At 40.5% G+C, this 16,177-nt stretch overlaps 1 protein-coding gene across 2 annotated transcripts in view; it reads right to left on the bottom strand.

Moving 5' to 3' along the window:
* LOC119886575 (membrane-associated guanylate kinase, WW and PDZ domain-containing protein 3-like) overlaps nt 1-16,177 on the bottom strand; it is a 119,649-nt gene that overhangs the window by 17,272 nt on the left and 86,200 nt on the right. For both annotated transcript variants that reach the window (XM_038697404.1, XM_038697405.1), the window contains exons 3-8: nt 15,069-15,188; nt 9,665-9,871; nt 6,302-6,470; nt 3,990-4,069; nt 3,101-3,158; nt 1,785-1,891 (exon numbers count right to left, since the gene is read on the bottom strand). In XM_038697404.1, coding sequence (XP_038553332.1) covers nt 1,785-1,891; nt 3,101-3,158; nt 3,990-4,069; nt 6,302-6,470; nt 9,665-9,871; nt 15,069-15,188 — 741 coding nt within the window. The remainder of the gene's footprint in view (nt 1-1,784; nt 1,892-3,100; nt 3,159-3,989; nt 4,070-6,301; nt 6,471-9,664; nt 9,872-15,068; nt 15,189-16,177) is intronic.

Raw genomic sequence — 16,177 nt, forward strand, 5'->3', positions numbered from 1 at the left:
AGCCAGAGGCAGACAAAACCATCAGATCCACCGCATCAAACAGCCATGGTTTTTGATTTCTCATGTGTGACTCAATTGCGTTGTAAGTCTCTAGTGACATTATTCAGCATAATTAGGAAGACATCTTTCTTACTACATCAATGGAGCAACAGCTGCTGCTATTTTCAACAATGCACCTGGAACAGCAGAATTTAAAACAACTGTCGTTGCAAGGCCAAGGGTTGACTAACAGGGAAAGTACCATGTATACAATGTAGACAACTTATCAGAGCAAAGCAGACATTGAAAACATGTGGACACAAAGCCTGCTATGTTGGCTGGCAGACAAGAACCACAGCAGAGTCTCTTTTGCAGGTTTAGCTTCAGCAACGCCTGTATATAAGTGTTAAAAGGGGGGCATTTTTGAATAAAAACACTATAATGGAATATGTAACATCAAGAAAATGTAAAATGAAAATGATGAAATAACATTTAAAAACAATTTGATGAGATTGAATAATTTATTGGATTATTTCACCACAAATGGATTCATTTATACGGGTGCCTGTATTTATTTATATGCTTTTTTGTGTTTTAATAGTAGTAATTCCCATGATAAAAAAACTCCCTTGGATTCTCGGTAAAAATCTGAATTGTAGCCTGAGGGGTAACCATCGACTGATGATGCTTTGGTTTCATCATAGCATCCATCAGACAGCTCACTAAGTTGTGTAATCAGTAATCAGGAGTGAGATGGCGGTTTCCTCAGTCCCCACACACCTGAGCAGAGAAACGTCTGTTTATGCCTGGCCTCTCTGATGTGCTGTTCCACCAGCTGTTGCCACATGCGCCGCTAAAAGCCGGCCTCCTCCCCTGCATTCCCTCTCTAACTCCCTAAAACCTGGCCAGGGCTAGGAGCCTTTCTTTCTCCACTGCTACAGCACTCTATCTTTTAAATGTCCACTGTAATGAAAACATTCTTCATAATGTATATTGCAGGATAAACATTTCTTGTCAACCTACATACTTACTGCAGCAATGTCCAAAACAAAACGCAAACCAGGGAAAAAAGGCTACTTGTGACAATCTATTATTGTTTGAGGCTTCTTGAAGGTTGACACGTTCAGCTTACCTTGCATTAAACAATGACGTTCCAGCTGCTTTCTATTCCCAGAAAACAGATTTATCACATGACACTGGCTGTGATGAAAGGGTTGGCCTCTGTACAGAGCATAAGCCAAACTAATTAAACTACAATTATATTTTAGACATTTAGCTGATGCTCATGTCCAGAGTGATTTAAAGTGAGTACAGAAATAGAATAAGCTCAGTGAAAATGTTGCACAACTCCAATAAAGCATGAACTCCTCAGTTTTTTTTTAAATATTATACATAATAGTGAAGTAATAAAACACTAGGTCAATTAATATGATCACAATAAGGGAAGAATGAGCATACAAAGAGCAGCAACAGAGAGATTAAGAACTTCTGGAATTTCTTGTGGTTTTGTTTTTACCCAGACAGACAATGACGTTAGAAAGTTGGTGGAAGTAATTATAGAACATGTTTTTGCATGTCTAAACCTGAGAGAGACGTTCAAATCCAGAAAACTGGCTGCAATAGCTCATTTGTTTTTAAAATTCTCTGTCCCATGTGTTAGAGCAGCAATGTGGCAGTTGCAGGTTTCCGTGTGTGCTACATCAAATTCTGTGCATCCTTTGCTCCTCACTGAATTAATTTTTTTCTCTGAACAATCCAAATAGAGAGGAAGATGAAGAGGGGGACATGTTCTACAGTGCTGTTACCTTGGGAAGGTGCTGCTGTGGCTTGTTGGCTTGCAGCCGTCTCCTGGCTCAACTTCTTCTTTGCCTCAAGGACTGGGTTCTCGAACTGGGTTTTCTGGTTGATGTGGCTGCAACATAAACAGGCTCAGATTTAAGAGAAGAGACTTCTACACACACACACACACACACACACACACACACACACACACACACACACCTCTGACTTATTGAGCTCACTGCACCATTTTTCTGCAATAAATTATGTATGCACATTCCTATTAAAGGAACCATGATTTTCTAATAGGGGGATGTTATAGTGGCACCATTATAAATACATTCATAAACACAGCACACATATAGTAAATGCTGCCTAGGCTCTTCTTTATGTAAGGAAACTACTATGGCTTTTAGCAATTTAATATACTGTAGGAAATGAACCCCCCAACTGCCAGCAACATCCTGTTCCTCTACAACAAGGTAAACAGCCTGTTGTGCCCCTGGCATAAGAAGTACAACCATTGTTTCATAGTGAGCCCATTTCAAGCTAAAACACTGGCAGCTACAAGCTCCATCTATATGCCATTGACTCTCCTTGTCCAAACATTGCAAGTTTCTGTCTCATGTCACCTCTACCTAGGAGGGATCCTTCTGTAGCCTGAGCAATATAACAACGTGAGCGTTCCCATTTTCTTTTCATCACAACAGATTGCTACCTCTCCTTCCAGCCCCTACTCTACCCCCTCCATGCATTCTAGTTGAAAATCTCCCCACTTCTCTCTACTGCTGTTACAACGACTGTGTTCCACTGATTTCCTGCTGGGGTGGTGAGCACAAAAACACATTTTGCACACAGAAAAATATACAAACATTATGCAGAGACATAGACATACACAGACACACATTCTATACACATGCTTCTTACACAAACACTGGCAGAGCACAGTGAGAGCACAATCAGCGTTGTGTTCCCATACAGGTCACTGCAATGTTACCCGCAGAGTTTCATTTTGCCACCCACTGACAAACAATGGGAAAATCCTGATCAGAACCTTCAACTGTTCTCCTCATCTGAGATGAACAAAATGAGCCGTGTGCTGGATCCATTATTTATTATTATTATCCATTATTTTTAGACAGTATTGATTTATGCTGGTCCACTGCTAATGTACAGTAAGCAATGTAATATGCACTTGTGCTCCGATCACTCTGGTGAAATGCATTTGTGTGTTGTGTGCATCTGCAAGGAACAAGTGTGATATAACAATTTGCACTGCATGTGATGATGGCAGTTGGACTGCTTCGAAATTACACGCATCAATAAATCAATAAAAACTTACTCAACGTAGTATGTGCCGTACTGTGGATCGTCAATTTCCTCCCAGCCGTAAGGTAACTCTGCAAAACGAAAATGGTGAGCATTGTGTTGTGGGAAGATGCAAATATGCAGCACACATAAAGATAACGGAGTGGAAGGAGGAAGAGGAAGAGCAGGCACAGTTTTTAGAGACAATCATCTGGGAGTTGTAACCCATTCAACATGGTTGTGAGATACATCAGTAGTTACCAGTGTATTATTTTCCCTTGACTGGGACATTTAACATAAGAAAGTAGCCATGAAAATAGCCTATAATAATTTAGTGAACATTTCTGTGGTTTCAACAAGCAGGCCGGCTGGAATGGCTGATGTACGTCATGCCCTGATGAACATTTCAGGCAGAGGGAGAGAAGAGAGAGAGACAGAGAGAGAGAGAGAGAAAGAAAAGAGCTCTTCACGCAAGAGAGAGCTTGGAGTTGCTTTTCAAGAAGCAACATACCAACTGGCTTTCTGTCCGCCTGTAAAAATCCATTAAAACCCAGCTGGAAGGGTCCAACTCTTTCAGCCACGCCACTCTCTGTTTCTGCCTGCACTTAAGTCCACATTAGCATCCTGGAGATACCAAGGCTTGCTTGGAATTCCTTAAAGTAGAGCCCAGCTCTAGATTTCCAGTAAATGAGGCCACATGACAGGGATGCTTAGGGTTACTCTTATGTGTAGGTGACAAGTCATTTCAGAGAAAAGATACACATCTTCTCATATTTTTATGTTATTTGAAAAATGTGTTAAAGTGATGGATTATGTAATGTGGCATATACAACAGAGGTATGCCTTATGTAAATACATGGTGCAGTAGTTAATGGAATGACTGAATGCTTGAGTAGATCAGCTGAGTAGTGCAGTCCACATACCTCCATCCTCACACTTCTCTGGGGGTTTTGCCTTCTTTGCCAAGCGGGGGTCTAACCATGTGGTCGTCTTAGTATTGTGACTGTGGAGCACAGAGAGCAGCCAGTAAATATCAACAATAAAGACCTGTGCCAGCAGAGAAATCGGTGCTGAGGCTCAAGTAGCCATCAAAAGGATGTGCCACAAAAGAAAAACGACCTTATTCTCCTGTGTAATATGCTCTCGTGCACAAGGGTTACTGGATTCATCAACAAACATCTGATCCATTGGTTTACATTCAGCTGTCGCATTATCATGTTCATGGTTAGGTGCCCTTTTCAGGGGGGGAGAAAAAACCCTCTGAATGTGAAACATGACAAACTCGTTTATCCTCAAATGTGTTAAACAACTGGGGTGTGTAATCAGGAGGAAAATCACAATGGTCTTTTAAAATCCTCAGAGACAAGTGGCTTAGAGCCAAATATGAATAAAACACACAGGCTTGCCCCCCCCGCCAACACACACACGTACCCCCATACAGGCCTCTGATGGGGGTACGTGAGAGAGGTTTTTGTAATTGACTGTTCTAAAATCAAAGTATTGATTGGTTAAGCAAAGAAGAATCTGTGTATTGTTCTTTCTTTCATATTCAATTGGGAATCCAAAATTGGAAAATGAAAAAACTTTTTGTTATTCATCCAACACAAAAAACTTTTACTTATACTTCAATTTTATGCTCAAGTAAAAAACAGGAAATAAAAATTTTTTTGATTTTGATATATTATGTAACCAGCAATTTACTGACTTCTTCCTGTCTTGAACTTGATAAACTTTCAGCAAATAGGCCTACCTGGGCGATAGAGGTACCCAATTTAAAAGGGTCAGTTTGCAGCATATACTGTAATTCACTGAATGTGTATAACTGGGATAGGAATGGGAATGCTTCAGAACTCTCCTGAGAATCCTGTTTTTTAAGGTTTCTACAGTACTACAGTACTTCTACTAATACAGAGATGCAGTAGTTGTCAGTACATTGAATGGTACAAAGTAAAACATTAACTGTTAACAAATGTAAAACGGGCCTCATGTTGCTGCCCACAGTCTAACTCACTGTATCCATAGCGAGCGACATTATACTCCCTGATTCTTGTAATAGTTTATCTGTTCACACAAGTGAAGACTTTTAATGTGCCATTTTTCCAAAATACGGAAAAAAACCCAACAAAAAACACTTGATGTTCAAGCTCATATTTATTACTTTAAATCAGGTAGCACCATCGCCCTATTGTATTTGCTGCAAAGGCTATCAAGTGCAACACACAAAGAAGTAAGGAACAAATTGGACAAATTCGGTCAGTGGCCTGTTTATTAATTTCCTATTTTTGACTTAAGCATAAAATGAAAGTATGAAAAACAAGTCAGAAACTAACCCTAGTATTGGGCTGATTAAATACTTAGTGAACTGAGACATTTATCTGTGTTTAATTATGAATAAAGGGGATAGCAATAAATACAATGCTGTATGACATCAGATCTACAAACAAGACTTTCATTTTTAACATCACATCTTGCAACATTCCCTGCTGCAGTTGTAAGATGACATAATTAACAACAAGTAACAACATTAAATTGTAAGTTACCAAAGTTTCTAAATTTAAATTGTCATCATCCAGTATATAGACTGTACTACACCTGGTAGGCTACTCTCATAATTACCTGTAGCTTTATCTTACTGTTACAGCTTTTTTATTCTATATTTTTCTTATTGCCATCAAATCCCATGAATAGAGCAGTAATTTGCATTTGTCGGGGACTATTTTTCTCTGCAGATTAATACTGTATTTATGGCAGCCGCCCAGTGTATTTAGGTCTCACACGTTCATGGTAATGAAGGAACTTTTTAACCATGCTGTGGCTCACTGATGTGTTTTTAACAGTTTCTGGCAACAGGCTACCAGGCCACAACATATAGACATAACAATAGAATCGATTCACTAAAATGCAAAATATATATAGTGCGTAAAGAAACGTAATAATAATTTTCATTATCAATGAATCTACTGATTATTTAAAAAAAATTTTAGACCCTTAGTGTCTAAGGTGTCCTCTTTGAATAGCTTGTTTTGAACAGTTAAAAAACCCAAATGGTCTTTGTTTATAATTGTAAACTATAATTATACAAGGTCTAGAAAAGCTGTAAAGCTTCATATTGGAAGAGGATGGACCTACAAATGTCTGCATTTTTATTTGATAAATTGCTGTAAAAATGCTTGGTTGGGTAATCGTTTCAGCACTAAATGGTCGCAAGTTCCTATGAGGTGTGTCTTTCACTTACTCTATGAAGTAAACCATGCCAGTCTCAGTGTAAGCCATCTCCCAGTTAAGGGGCAGTGGCTCCAGGCTGTCATCGCGGGGAAGAGAGCTCCATGTGCGGAAGTCCATGGTGCTGCTGGACTGGGTGTAACTGGGCACCGCTTTCCTCCAGTCTGCCCCCTCTTTGTGCTCTGGAGGGAGGGAGGGGGAGAGAGAGAGAGAGAGAGAGAGGATGGATTAAAGGGGGAAAACTACAGAGAAAACAGAGCAGACAGAGACGGAAGGTTACCTCTGCCCTCCTGTTTTCCTGCCTGCTGCAGGGGAGTGGAGGAAGAGCTGATGTCACTCATAGGATTTGCATATGAGTGATTGTGTGTGTGTGTGTTCGCCAAATGGCTGTTTTGCATTTGCATGTGCACACAGTGTTAATGCTTGTGCCTATGTGTATATGTAGAATTCCTGCGGGTTACAATGACAGAGGCAGGATTCACATTAGAAAGGGCCATCTGAGCCCCAATGTGGTTTCTGTATGATAATACTTTACTGCTGTGCTTCACATTTATTATATTGCATGCGTAGACACTCCCTGTAATGAGAAACTACAATACAATGAACATGAAACATACAACAAAGACCCTCCTAATTCACTTAGCATGTCATGCTTTCCCTCAGAAGATGGTTATAAAAGGGATGAAACACGAGTGCTTTTCATCCTTTCTTTTAATGTGGAGCTAACCTCCTCACAACAGAGTATGATGCCAAAAGATGTTACGCACACCACAAAAAAAGCATTTCTGGGGGATGTACTTCCTAAAGATCACCTTCATTTTAGATTCAATACATAATTGCTAAAAATCCAACCACAAAGCCCCCTTAGCATCATCAACATGTTATTATTTGTAGCATCTAAAAGACTTTCTTCTTTTGCCTTCCTGATCTCTCTCACACACTTACACACAGGCACGTATGTGCTCTAGCGATATAAACACTTGGAGAAACAGCCTGAGGGCAGAGCCTGAAGGAGAGCTGAGGTCATCAGGTTCACAGCAGGGTCCACTTGACGATTCAAGTCAGATGGGTTATAGAGGGACTGCAGGGGAGAGGGTGTCTGTGTGTTCCTATGTGTGTTTGGGTGGGTGGGGGAGTCGGGGTGATAAGGACCGTCTGAGCAAAGACGGGGGGAAGCTGCAGTCAAAAGTTCAGAGACTTAGAGCTCACATTTTCCATTAACCTCTTTTTTTACATTCGAGCATAACTTTATCCATCTATGGCTGGTCTAAGATTCCTCTGCCGCAGCTGTGGGCTGTAGCAGAGCAGTCATTTGTGACTGGGTTCTTTCCATAAAAAGAACTCCTGGATGTCTGGGCATCGTTGTGTGTTTGATTTCAATATGACAGAGTGGTTGGGTAAACAGACTTTGGATTTCTGTGAATCCTGTGTACAGCTGAGCAAGCAGTGTTCGAGCCGTGACTGTCAAAACAATGTTTCATTCGGATGAAAAAAAAACAAAAAAAAAACACAACACATTTTCAGCTTGGACTTGCCTCATTGTTAACCTTGATTCTCTAAAAACCCAGGAATGGGTCACAGTATGTCTATTTATGTTGCAGGACTGTTTCTCCTTGTGGGCATTAAGAACAGATTTGATCCTTAAGAGAGCTGAGGAGTTGTCTGATTGATCACATACACAGTGTCCTGCTCTCTGAATGAGACTTCCTCAAGGTGACCTGTAGTATAGAACATCAGAAGGTAACAGTAACAACATTGCCAGAGGAAGATTCATCCACAGTGTAGCCTGAACATTTGAATATGTCTGTTAATACTGTCACTTTGCAGACAGCATGTCAGCCATGTTTAGTCACTAAATGCGGCTTAATAGCAAATCAGTATTAAATGGTTTGTTCACCCAAATCACCCAAAAAAACAAATTGTCTCCCTTTTGTGGTATTTAGGCATGCAGGTATTTTTGTTTTTGTTTTCTCAGGTTTTGAGATATAACTGTTGACAGAGAGGTGTGTGGATTATCCACAGAAGAGCTGCCTCTAACATTTGTTTTCATCATTGTTTAATCTGTAATTATTTTCTCAATTAATCAATTAGTCAATCATAAAAAAAAGTTTAAAAAATGTTCATCACAAGTTCCCAGAGTCCAAGAAGCCATTTACCAATATCTAAAAGTCCAAACCCAAAAGACATTATTATTGTTCACAATAACAAGAAAAATAAAAAGCAAAACTCCTCACTGTTAAGAAGCTGGAACCATCAAATGACTACTTGAAAAATGAAGTGATTAACTGATTATCAAAATTGTTGCCAATTAATTTTTCAACTCTAATCCAGAAAAAGGGAGTCACTGTTTCTGTTGCATTTTTGTTATTTTTCAAAGCTGTGACCAAGAGGACTTTATTGGACCACTTGGTTCCCAGTGACCAAAATCTGACCAGGGACCCACACCAGGCTGGGTCCAAATTATTTTCAATCTACTTGGGTTAGAGATGGTACTACCCCAATGTCGCAGGTCTGTATGTCAATATGTCTAAAATAGGAGTGGGTTCAATATCCAAATGGCTCTATTTAGGTCTGTTTAGGTCAACTGAATTTGGATTGGAATTATCCTTGGGATTTGTTCTTAATGTCCTCTGGTTCCTTCTGTGTTTGGAAGACGATTTATACACGGCCGGTTTCTAGTAGGTTTTTCATGGTTTTGTTTCAGATCAGGTCCAAAATTTTTTGAACCTCTCTACTGCCACCACAAACAAAATTCTACACTCCTCCTTTGTTTTGTGGTGGTGAATTCTCATAAATGAATGTTTAAGAACCTGGACCAACAAAACCAAAAGTATCTGCATTGCTAGATATAAGTTGTAAGGTTTAGTAATATGTTTTGTAATTTTGGTGAACAGTTCTTGCAGGTCAAATCATTTTAGTCTCATGTTAGTTCTTAAACACAATTTTATATTAAGCTACGTTTTAAAGAGTTCGCAACAATAATTTTCATGTGTAACAAATCTTCTTCACCTGGCACCAAATTAGGAAAAAAAGCCATTTGATGTAGGGTTTGCAAAATACTCCAGCCGTGATTGATATATGAATGAGAAGCAGAAGGGATGAGAGCTTAAAAAATATGATCAATCTGCTCAGGAGGATGTAGTCAAAAGCCCTTTTATGTGACGGATTGAGATGTGCATTGTGCTGTAGTGTCCCTAAACACCCATTGGGCCCATCAAATGGTTGCAATCTGCAACAAGCCAAAGTCTTTATGTCTTTCAAGAGAAACAGACAGTGACATTGACCTAATGTGACAATTCCACAACCAAAGGACAAACAGAGTATAGCGAAATTTCCTTTATTTAAAATGACATTCTGTGCTTTGACATCTACTGACCAGGCAGTCCATTGACCAGCGGTGGCCTCTCATCATCATCTTCCTCCTCGGGGACCGCGCTGTCCTTCCTGTCCATCTTACTGACTGAGGTGGTGCGTTTCCTGGGGACCTCGCCACCATAGTCTTCATCAAACAGCACCTGATCCACCAGGTCAGGCTGCACCAAGTTGGGCTCTGCCGGAGGCTTTGGTGTCCCATAGTAGTTACCTTACAGAAGGAAGGATGAGAAAAACAGAGAAAGGAAGAGAAGAATGAGGAGAGGAAAGTGATTTACTCAAATGGCTACAGACTAACATCAAAGAAAAAATTAAAGTAGTGTGCCATTAAGTGTGTATGTTACATGAGGAAAGAAGACACAGTCAGAGAGATCATCCACCATGTCTAACATGACTCTAATTCACCTAATTTAAATCAGAAATTAAATCTCTAAAAGTCACAGACCAGCACTCAAGGTTGACTATTTACAAGTTTCAGAGGTCTGCTTCCTCTGCATAATTTTCAAGTCTCTTAACCCCCTGCTTTGTTTTCCCTCAATAACTGCACCATAGGGCTGTCATGACTCATGTAACATTAAAATCATTTCACTTGGAATTTGCCAGCAACTAATTACACTGATCATTGAATACAGCAATTATCTATCTCTCAGCTTGCTTTTTTTCCCCTAATGAAGAAAAACCTTGTGTTACGGATTATAAATATTCAGTGGGATAACAGTGCTCCATAAAGAGAGAGGATAGGGTGCAAAACTTTGTTAAATTATTTGCTCATTTAGCTCATGGGGTGATCCATCTATGTATGGCTGGTAAGCAATACGTAGAACTCAATTTAAACGTAGAATAAGTAATTATTCAACCTTCATTAGGATTATAAATAATGTGCACACTAATTTATATCTCTTCCATTTATTATGATTATTTGTATGCTAAATGCTGTTCTGTCAGATGTGTTTATGCAATAATATCAAATACATGTTTTAGCATTCCATTTGTAAGGTCAAATATTTACTCTGTTCTTACAATAACCGATCATCAGATTGAGTCTACGCAGCTAAATCATGATTTGTAATTAGATTAATTAAAGAATAGGGTGAGATACCGCTGGGAAATAGGGATTTTCAGCTATTTAATTAGTCTCCATAAAAGTGATCTTATTTTCATTTGGACCCAGCTGCATATGGGACCATCGTATTATGAACCTTTGATGTACATAAGCGTGAACATTCAGACATCACAAATGCTGTAATGTAAGAGCAGCATTTATCAAGTCCAGATCTTTTTATAGCTTGGGACAAAGGGGGGAAGCTGACAACGATGTGAATGCCAGGAAGAACAGAGGGCTCTGAGGAACATCACAGTCATTCCAGTAGCTTTACAGCATGATACAGTAACACCACAACAGCATTTCTGATAAGTGAGCCCATCTCGAGCACGGCCTCATCTCCCCAGGCGTACCAACTACAATACACAGCAAACTAGGTTAATGCAGTTATGCTCATCTTCCTCAAAGCAGCGGAAAGGTTGAGGAGGAGAAGGAGGCTGGATGAAAGCCTCTCCCCCCTTGTTGCACGACCCTGTGCTTACTAAGCGACACTCATCCGCATTTGTCAAAGATGGCTTCATTAACAGGGGTGGCACAATGATAGCAAAGAGAGATTGGGTCTGCTGGCTAATCCCCTCCTGTCTCCTGTCACACGCTGACATTCATCAGCCAGACGCTACCCCTGTGATTAATTACTTACAAACATGTCTCTTGGCCCCTGATAAATGTGTGTTGCAGATATAGAGGTGTGTGAAAGCAATGCGTCAGTGAAGATTTGTGGCACCATTTGCCACTATAAATGGAGGAAAGCCTCATAAGCTGATGAGCAGGGGAGCTTGTCCAACGTTACTTGTGATCATCGTGTCACAGGGTTGATGAGCCAGGAAGACTGAGTCTCCTCTTTCAAAGTGCGTGCAAGCAATTTCATGGTGGTGGAATCAGCTACCGGTAATGAAAAGACTCTTGTTTTCAAGGGCACTATCCACACTCTATGCAAGGTCAATAGCACACTTTAATGTTTCCAAGATCATGGACAGACCGTTACACTGTCACTGAGCCACACAACCACCCACCCAGTATACCACACATTGCTACTAATGCATGAATTCTGCACTCCCATTCATGTCCAATTTCATCTCCAGATTTGTTTTCCCTCCTTGTAAAAATTTGACTCATAATCAAAATGGGATCCCAAAACAAAAGATTTAAAGTAGATCTTGATTTGGTAGGATGTTGGGTTTCCTGGTAGCAGATGTCATTTGTCAGAAAAAAAAACAAACTCCCAGAGAGTGACCCAACCTGAATCTCAGAGGTGCTGAGACTGAAGAGGGACCAGGCCCAGTAAGACTTGCTCTCAGCGCCTGGCGCAGATGGTTGATGCACCTGCTTGGCAGGCATCCTGGGATCCTCCGGAGCAATTTGGAGCAGCCAGCATGTACCCTACCAACCCACAGAAACTTACCCTGGCTGGCTAGTATGCATGTGTGTTGTGTTCTGGCCTCAGATCACCCTTTTTCTTGAGAGGAGGTGGGGTGGTCTTGGATGGCAGTGACACAGTGATAAAAGAGTCAAGGAGAGTGTTTAAGTCGAAATGATGTGTACAATGCATTAAATGACTCCCATGAATTATTCTCTAGGTAGAGGAAAAACCCTTAAACATTAACCATTAACATAATGAACATTCAGGCAAGTCATTTGGGACTATTAGTGAGACCATTATGATTAGGTAAGAATCCCATTAGCTCAGTACCTTGAGCACACCTCACTTACTGTACACTTACAAACTGAAGGTAATTCATCAGTACTTCACAGAAATAATACAACCCATGTGACATATACAAGAGGACACCTGACCTCTGGTTTATTTTCCTCTTTTCAAAGAAAAAATAGGCACTTCAAGCACAACTAAATGGAGTAAATCCCATTCCTCGATGCGATTACTTCTAGCTCCTCTTTGAGTTCACTGTGCTGCTGAGAGATCAACACTCTCTGCCACAGTAGCCATGCAGCGCTTGTGCTGACAGGGTTTTAGAGGAAGAGAAGAGGAAGGGGGGCAGCCACTATCAGAGCATTCAGTTCTCTCTGAGGGATAGTATACTGAAACCTTCCAACTTTCGAGAAGCTAATCCACACATCGCCAAGGCAGTCCTGCTTTCACTGTAAATGGGGTTTCCATTGGGAGCTGAGGAGCTCAGCATGCCTCTATATCAACTCTCTCTCTCTCTCTCTCTATTATTTGCTCTTCCTCAGTTTGCTCTCCAGTTCTCCCTCTCTCTGCCCGGTCAACCTCTCTATAAAAACGTGTAAATCCTGCCCAGCTTCAGCTCACAGATGAAGGACAGCTCCTAAAACCTGATCTTCGAGTTCTGAGATGATCTATACCAAACACAAGGAGGGACAGGATATCTTCTATGTGCACGGATGCGCAAGTGTGTGCTCATACAGTGTGTGTATGTACCTGCATCTGTGTGTAAGTGTCTACTGCCATTCCTGCCACCATATTGACACCTTATCACAAGGATCAGAGACTGTTGGAAGAACCTGCCTCAACAAGCCCATTGCAAGTTAGAATATGCACTTCACCATCTGTAAATGCACGCAAACACAAACTTGTACAAATACACAGAAGCAGAAAGACACTTGTGCACACACAGAGGAAGCTACTCTAAGACCTTAATGCACTTTCTCTCTGGATGAGGATTTGACTTTATCTTTTAATTCTCCATCATATAGAAAGCACGAGACGCAGCTGAATGGGAATAAGAGACTGGTGCAAAGAAGGTCAATTCACGCGACCAGTGGTTGCCCCTCGGGCATTTAGAAAAATCCTCTCCTATTTCACAGCAGCCTGGATTTGCAGTAAGAAAGAATGAGCTTAAAGAGAGCGGGAAGATTATCATGTTATTGCCATAATCATTGTGCAATGTGAGAGAAATCCTCCGTTCCAATCCCTTGACGACACAAATACGCTGCGACCGTCTGACTTTCCAAGACCTCTCAATGCAGGGCAAGTGCTTATGCTCCTTTGTAGTATAAGGTGTTAGAAATGGTAAATACTTGGCAATTCAGCTGTTTCGCCAAGCTGAAATATCCCTTGTTGTGTAAACTTCTTACTAGAAAAAACATGACCATGCTTGTCTACTTGTTGTAAAATATCAGTCACCACTGACATGTTTACTGCAGTCAGGTGCTGTTAAATGAACTGCAGTTTTTTTAAGAGTGAAGAGAGTAAAGAGGAGCAGTACTTTAAATAGCTCTAAAAGTAAAATTTTTGGATGCCTGTGATGGGCCACATTTTTGGATGCCTGTGATGAGCCAAAGCTTACTGGTTGTGTCTGTGAGAGGAGAGAGGGAAGAAAAGGAGGAGGCCGGTTTATCACATGCATAAAGCATGACTTGAGAGTAAAGACACAAGTGGGACCTCCTGATGTGTGACTGTGCAGCCAGCCGGCAGGATTAGCAGGTTGACTGGTTTACATAAGGTCACCATCAGGTGCTACAGCTACTTGCATGCTCACACTCCATTGTGTGAACATCTACTGTATACAAAGACATGCTGGCACAAACACACAAACACACAACACATGGACACATAAAAACATCTACTACATACAAGCATACACGCAAAAATAAAGATTTTTACGTGTAAATGTGCATGTGAATTCACACATAGGGTGGGCTCTCATAAATTGTAAAAAGTCAGAGCCTGAAATGTCTGTGTGTATAAGCTCACTGTTGCTAATGATTTAATAAAACAAAACATATAAGAAAATTAGATATAAAGTCAAAGTGTAGAGCCGGTTCCTTCCTTTCTTATGCATGTATGTAGCTCGTAGCACCTTAACCTTTGCAATACCGAACCACAATGGTGGCTACGTACTGTACTTCACTGTTTAGCCCACTAACTACACCTGCATACCACAGCTTTCATCATCTGCTGATTAATTGTGGTTCTAAAAAACTGGCTGGTGAAGCATTTACTCTTGGTAAATATACACTTTATTTGAATCCCTGCTGATAAAAAAATTACACCCATGTGCTGATTTCTACAGTATTTCCATTTCTGTTTAAATATAAAGCACTACTACGCAGTGTGGGGAAAACTGAACATTGGAGTTCATCTGAAGGGCTGCGAGGATCGCTGCTAATCTGTCACTTCCAACAAGTCTTTAATCATATTTCACTGATCAATACATTTTGTCCCGCTTGTCACATTTCACTAAGGCAGGCTGTAAGTCATAATGACTGTGAATATCGAGCTAACACTCACTCCATTATAGAGAGCTGTCAGTGTGAATCGTGTACATAAATGCATGCAACCACACACGCAGGTTTCTCATATTTTTAACACTATGTTAATACCTACCATCATAGGTCCCACTCTCCAGCAGAAGTCCACTCTCTTCCAGGATCCGGAAGTCTCCAACACTGATAAAGTTGTAGTCCACTCCTGGCACCTCCCCCTCCCGTGGAAGCCGTGTAGTGCCTTGAAAAAACAAAAAGAAAAGAAACGAAAAAGAAAGAAAGTTGCATAAACATGTTTAAGATAAGAGACACAAGTACAGACGTGCAGATATGACAGGAGTGTAGAATATGTTGCTGTTGGAGATAACCTTTGAGAGAGGTTGATGAAATTGCATCATGCAATGCTTTTGAAAGCATTTTTCAGCTCCCAGGTTCTAAACAGAATTCATCTTCAACTGAAAATCAAACACTTTCAAGGTTTTCACACAACTAGAGCAAAATATAACCATTCAGCTCCAGTTCTTTATCAAACACATTCTTCCTGTCTTCCAATGCAGCAACAAGATGTTATACATAATGAGTGTGGCCGATCAACTGACTTTCCTTATTCATGATTCATAAGATACAGAGGATCCAGTTTGTGACAGTTTTTTTATGATTTATTGCCGTAAAGGACTGCAGCACATTTTTCAAAAGGGTAGATATCTCATTTCAGAACGAAAACCCCAAAAGACCTTGGTGCCATCCTGTGAAAGATGGATAATTGATGAAGGACTGTGGAGCACTAGGGGCATAATTCATTTAATCCTCTATGAGTAACTGCAGCTTCTGCTAGCAAGTTATTATTGGAGGCGTCTTGATGTATGCACTGGCTACAAGTGAAATGAAGAAAACAGCTGAGTAAATCAGGGATATGAAATACGATGGAAGCAATGGGTTATGTAACCTCTTGGTATGGTCTAAATTCACCCACAGAGGGCAGCCTTAATGCAAAAGACAAGAGGCCATTCTGAGTGCAGATTTTGCTCCCGTGGTGAAGCAACAGTCCTTTTCATCCTTCCAGGATGAAAATCCACAAGGCACAATGGACACCAAATAATTACATTAGCATGAGGATTACTGTACATCATATTCCATGAATAATTAAATAGGACTGTGCCACGATTACACTCAAGGCTAATTAGGTGGCGTGTCACAAAACTTGTAAACTCAAAATAACCTCAGCTAATC

Source organism: Micropterus salmoides, unplaced genomic scaffold (assembly GCF_014851395.1).
Source record: "Micropterus salmoides isolate LMB-PRFRI ecotype aquatic unplaced genomic scaffold, ASM1485139v1 Ms_hic_scaffold_4, whole genome shotgun sequence".
In the NCBI taxonomy this organism is placed as follows: domain Eukaryota; kingdom Metazoa; phylum Chordata; class Actinopteri; order Centrarchiformes; family Centrarchidae; genus Micropterus; species Micropterus salmoides.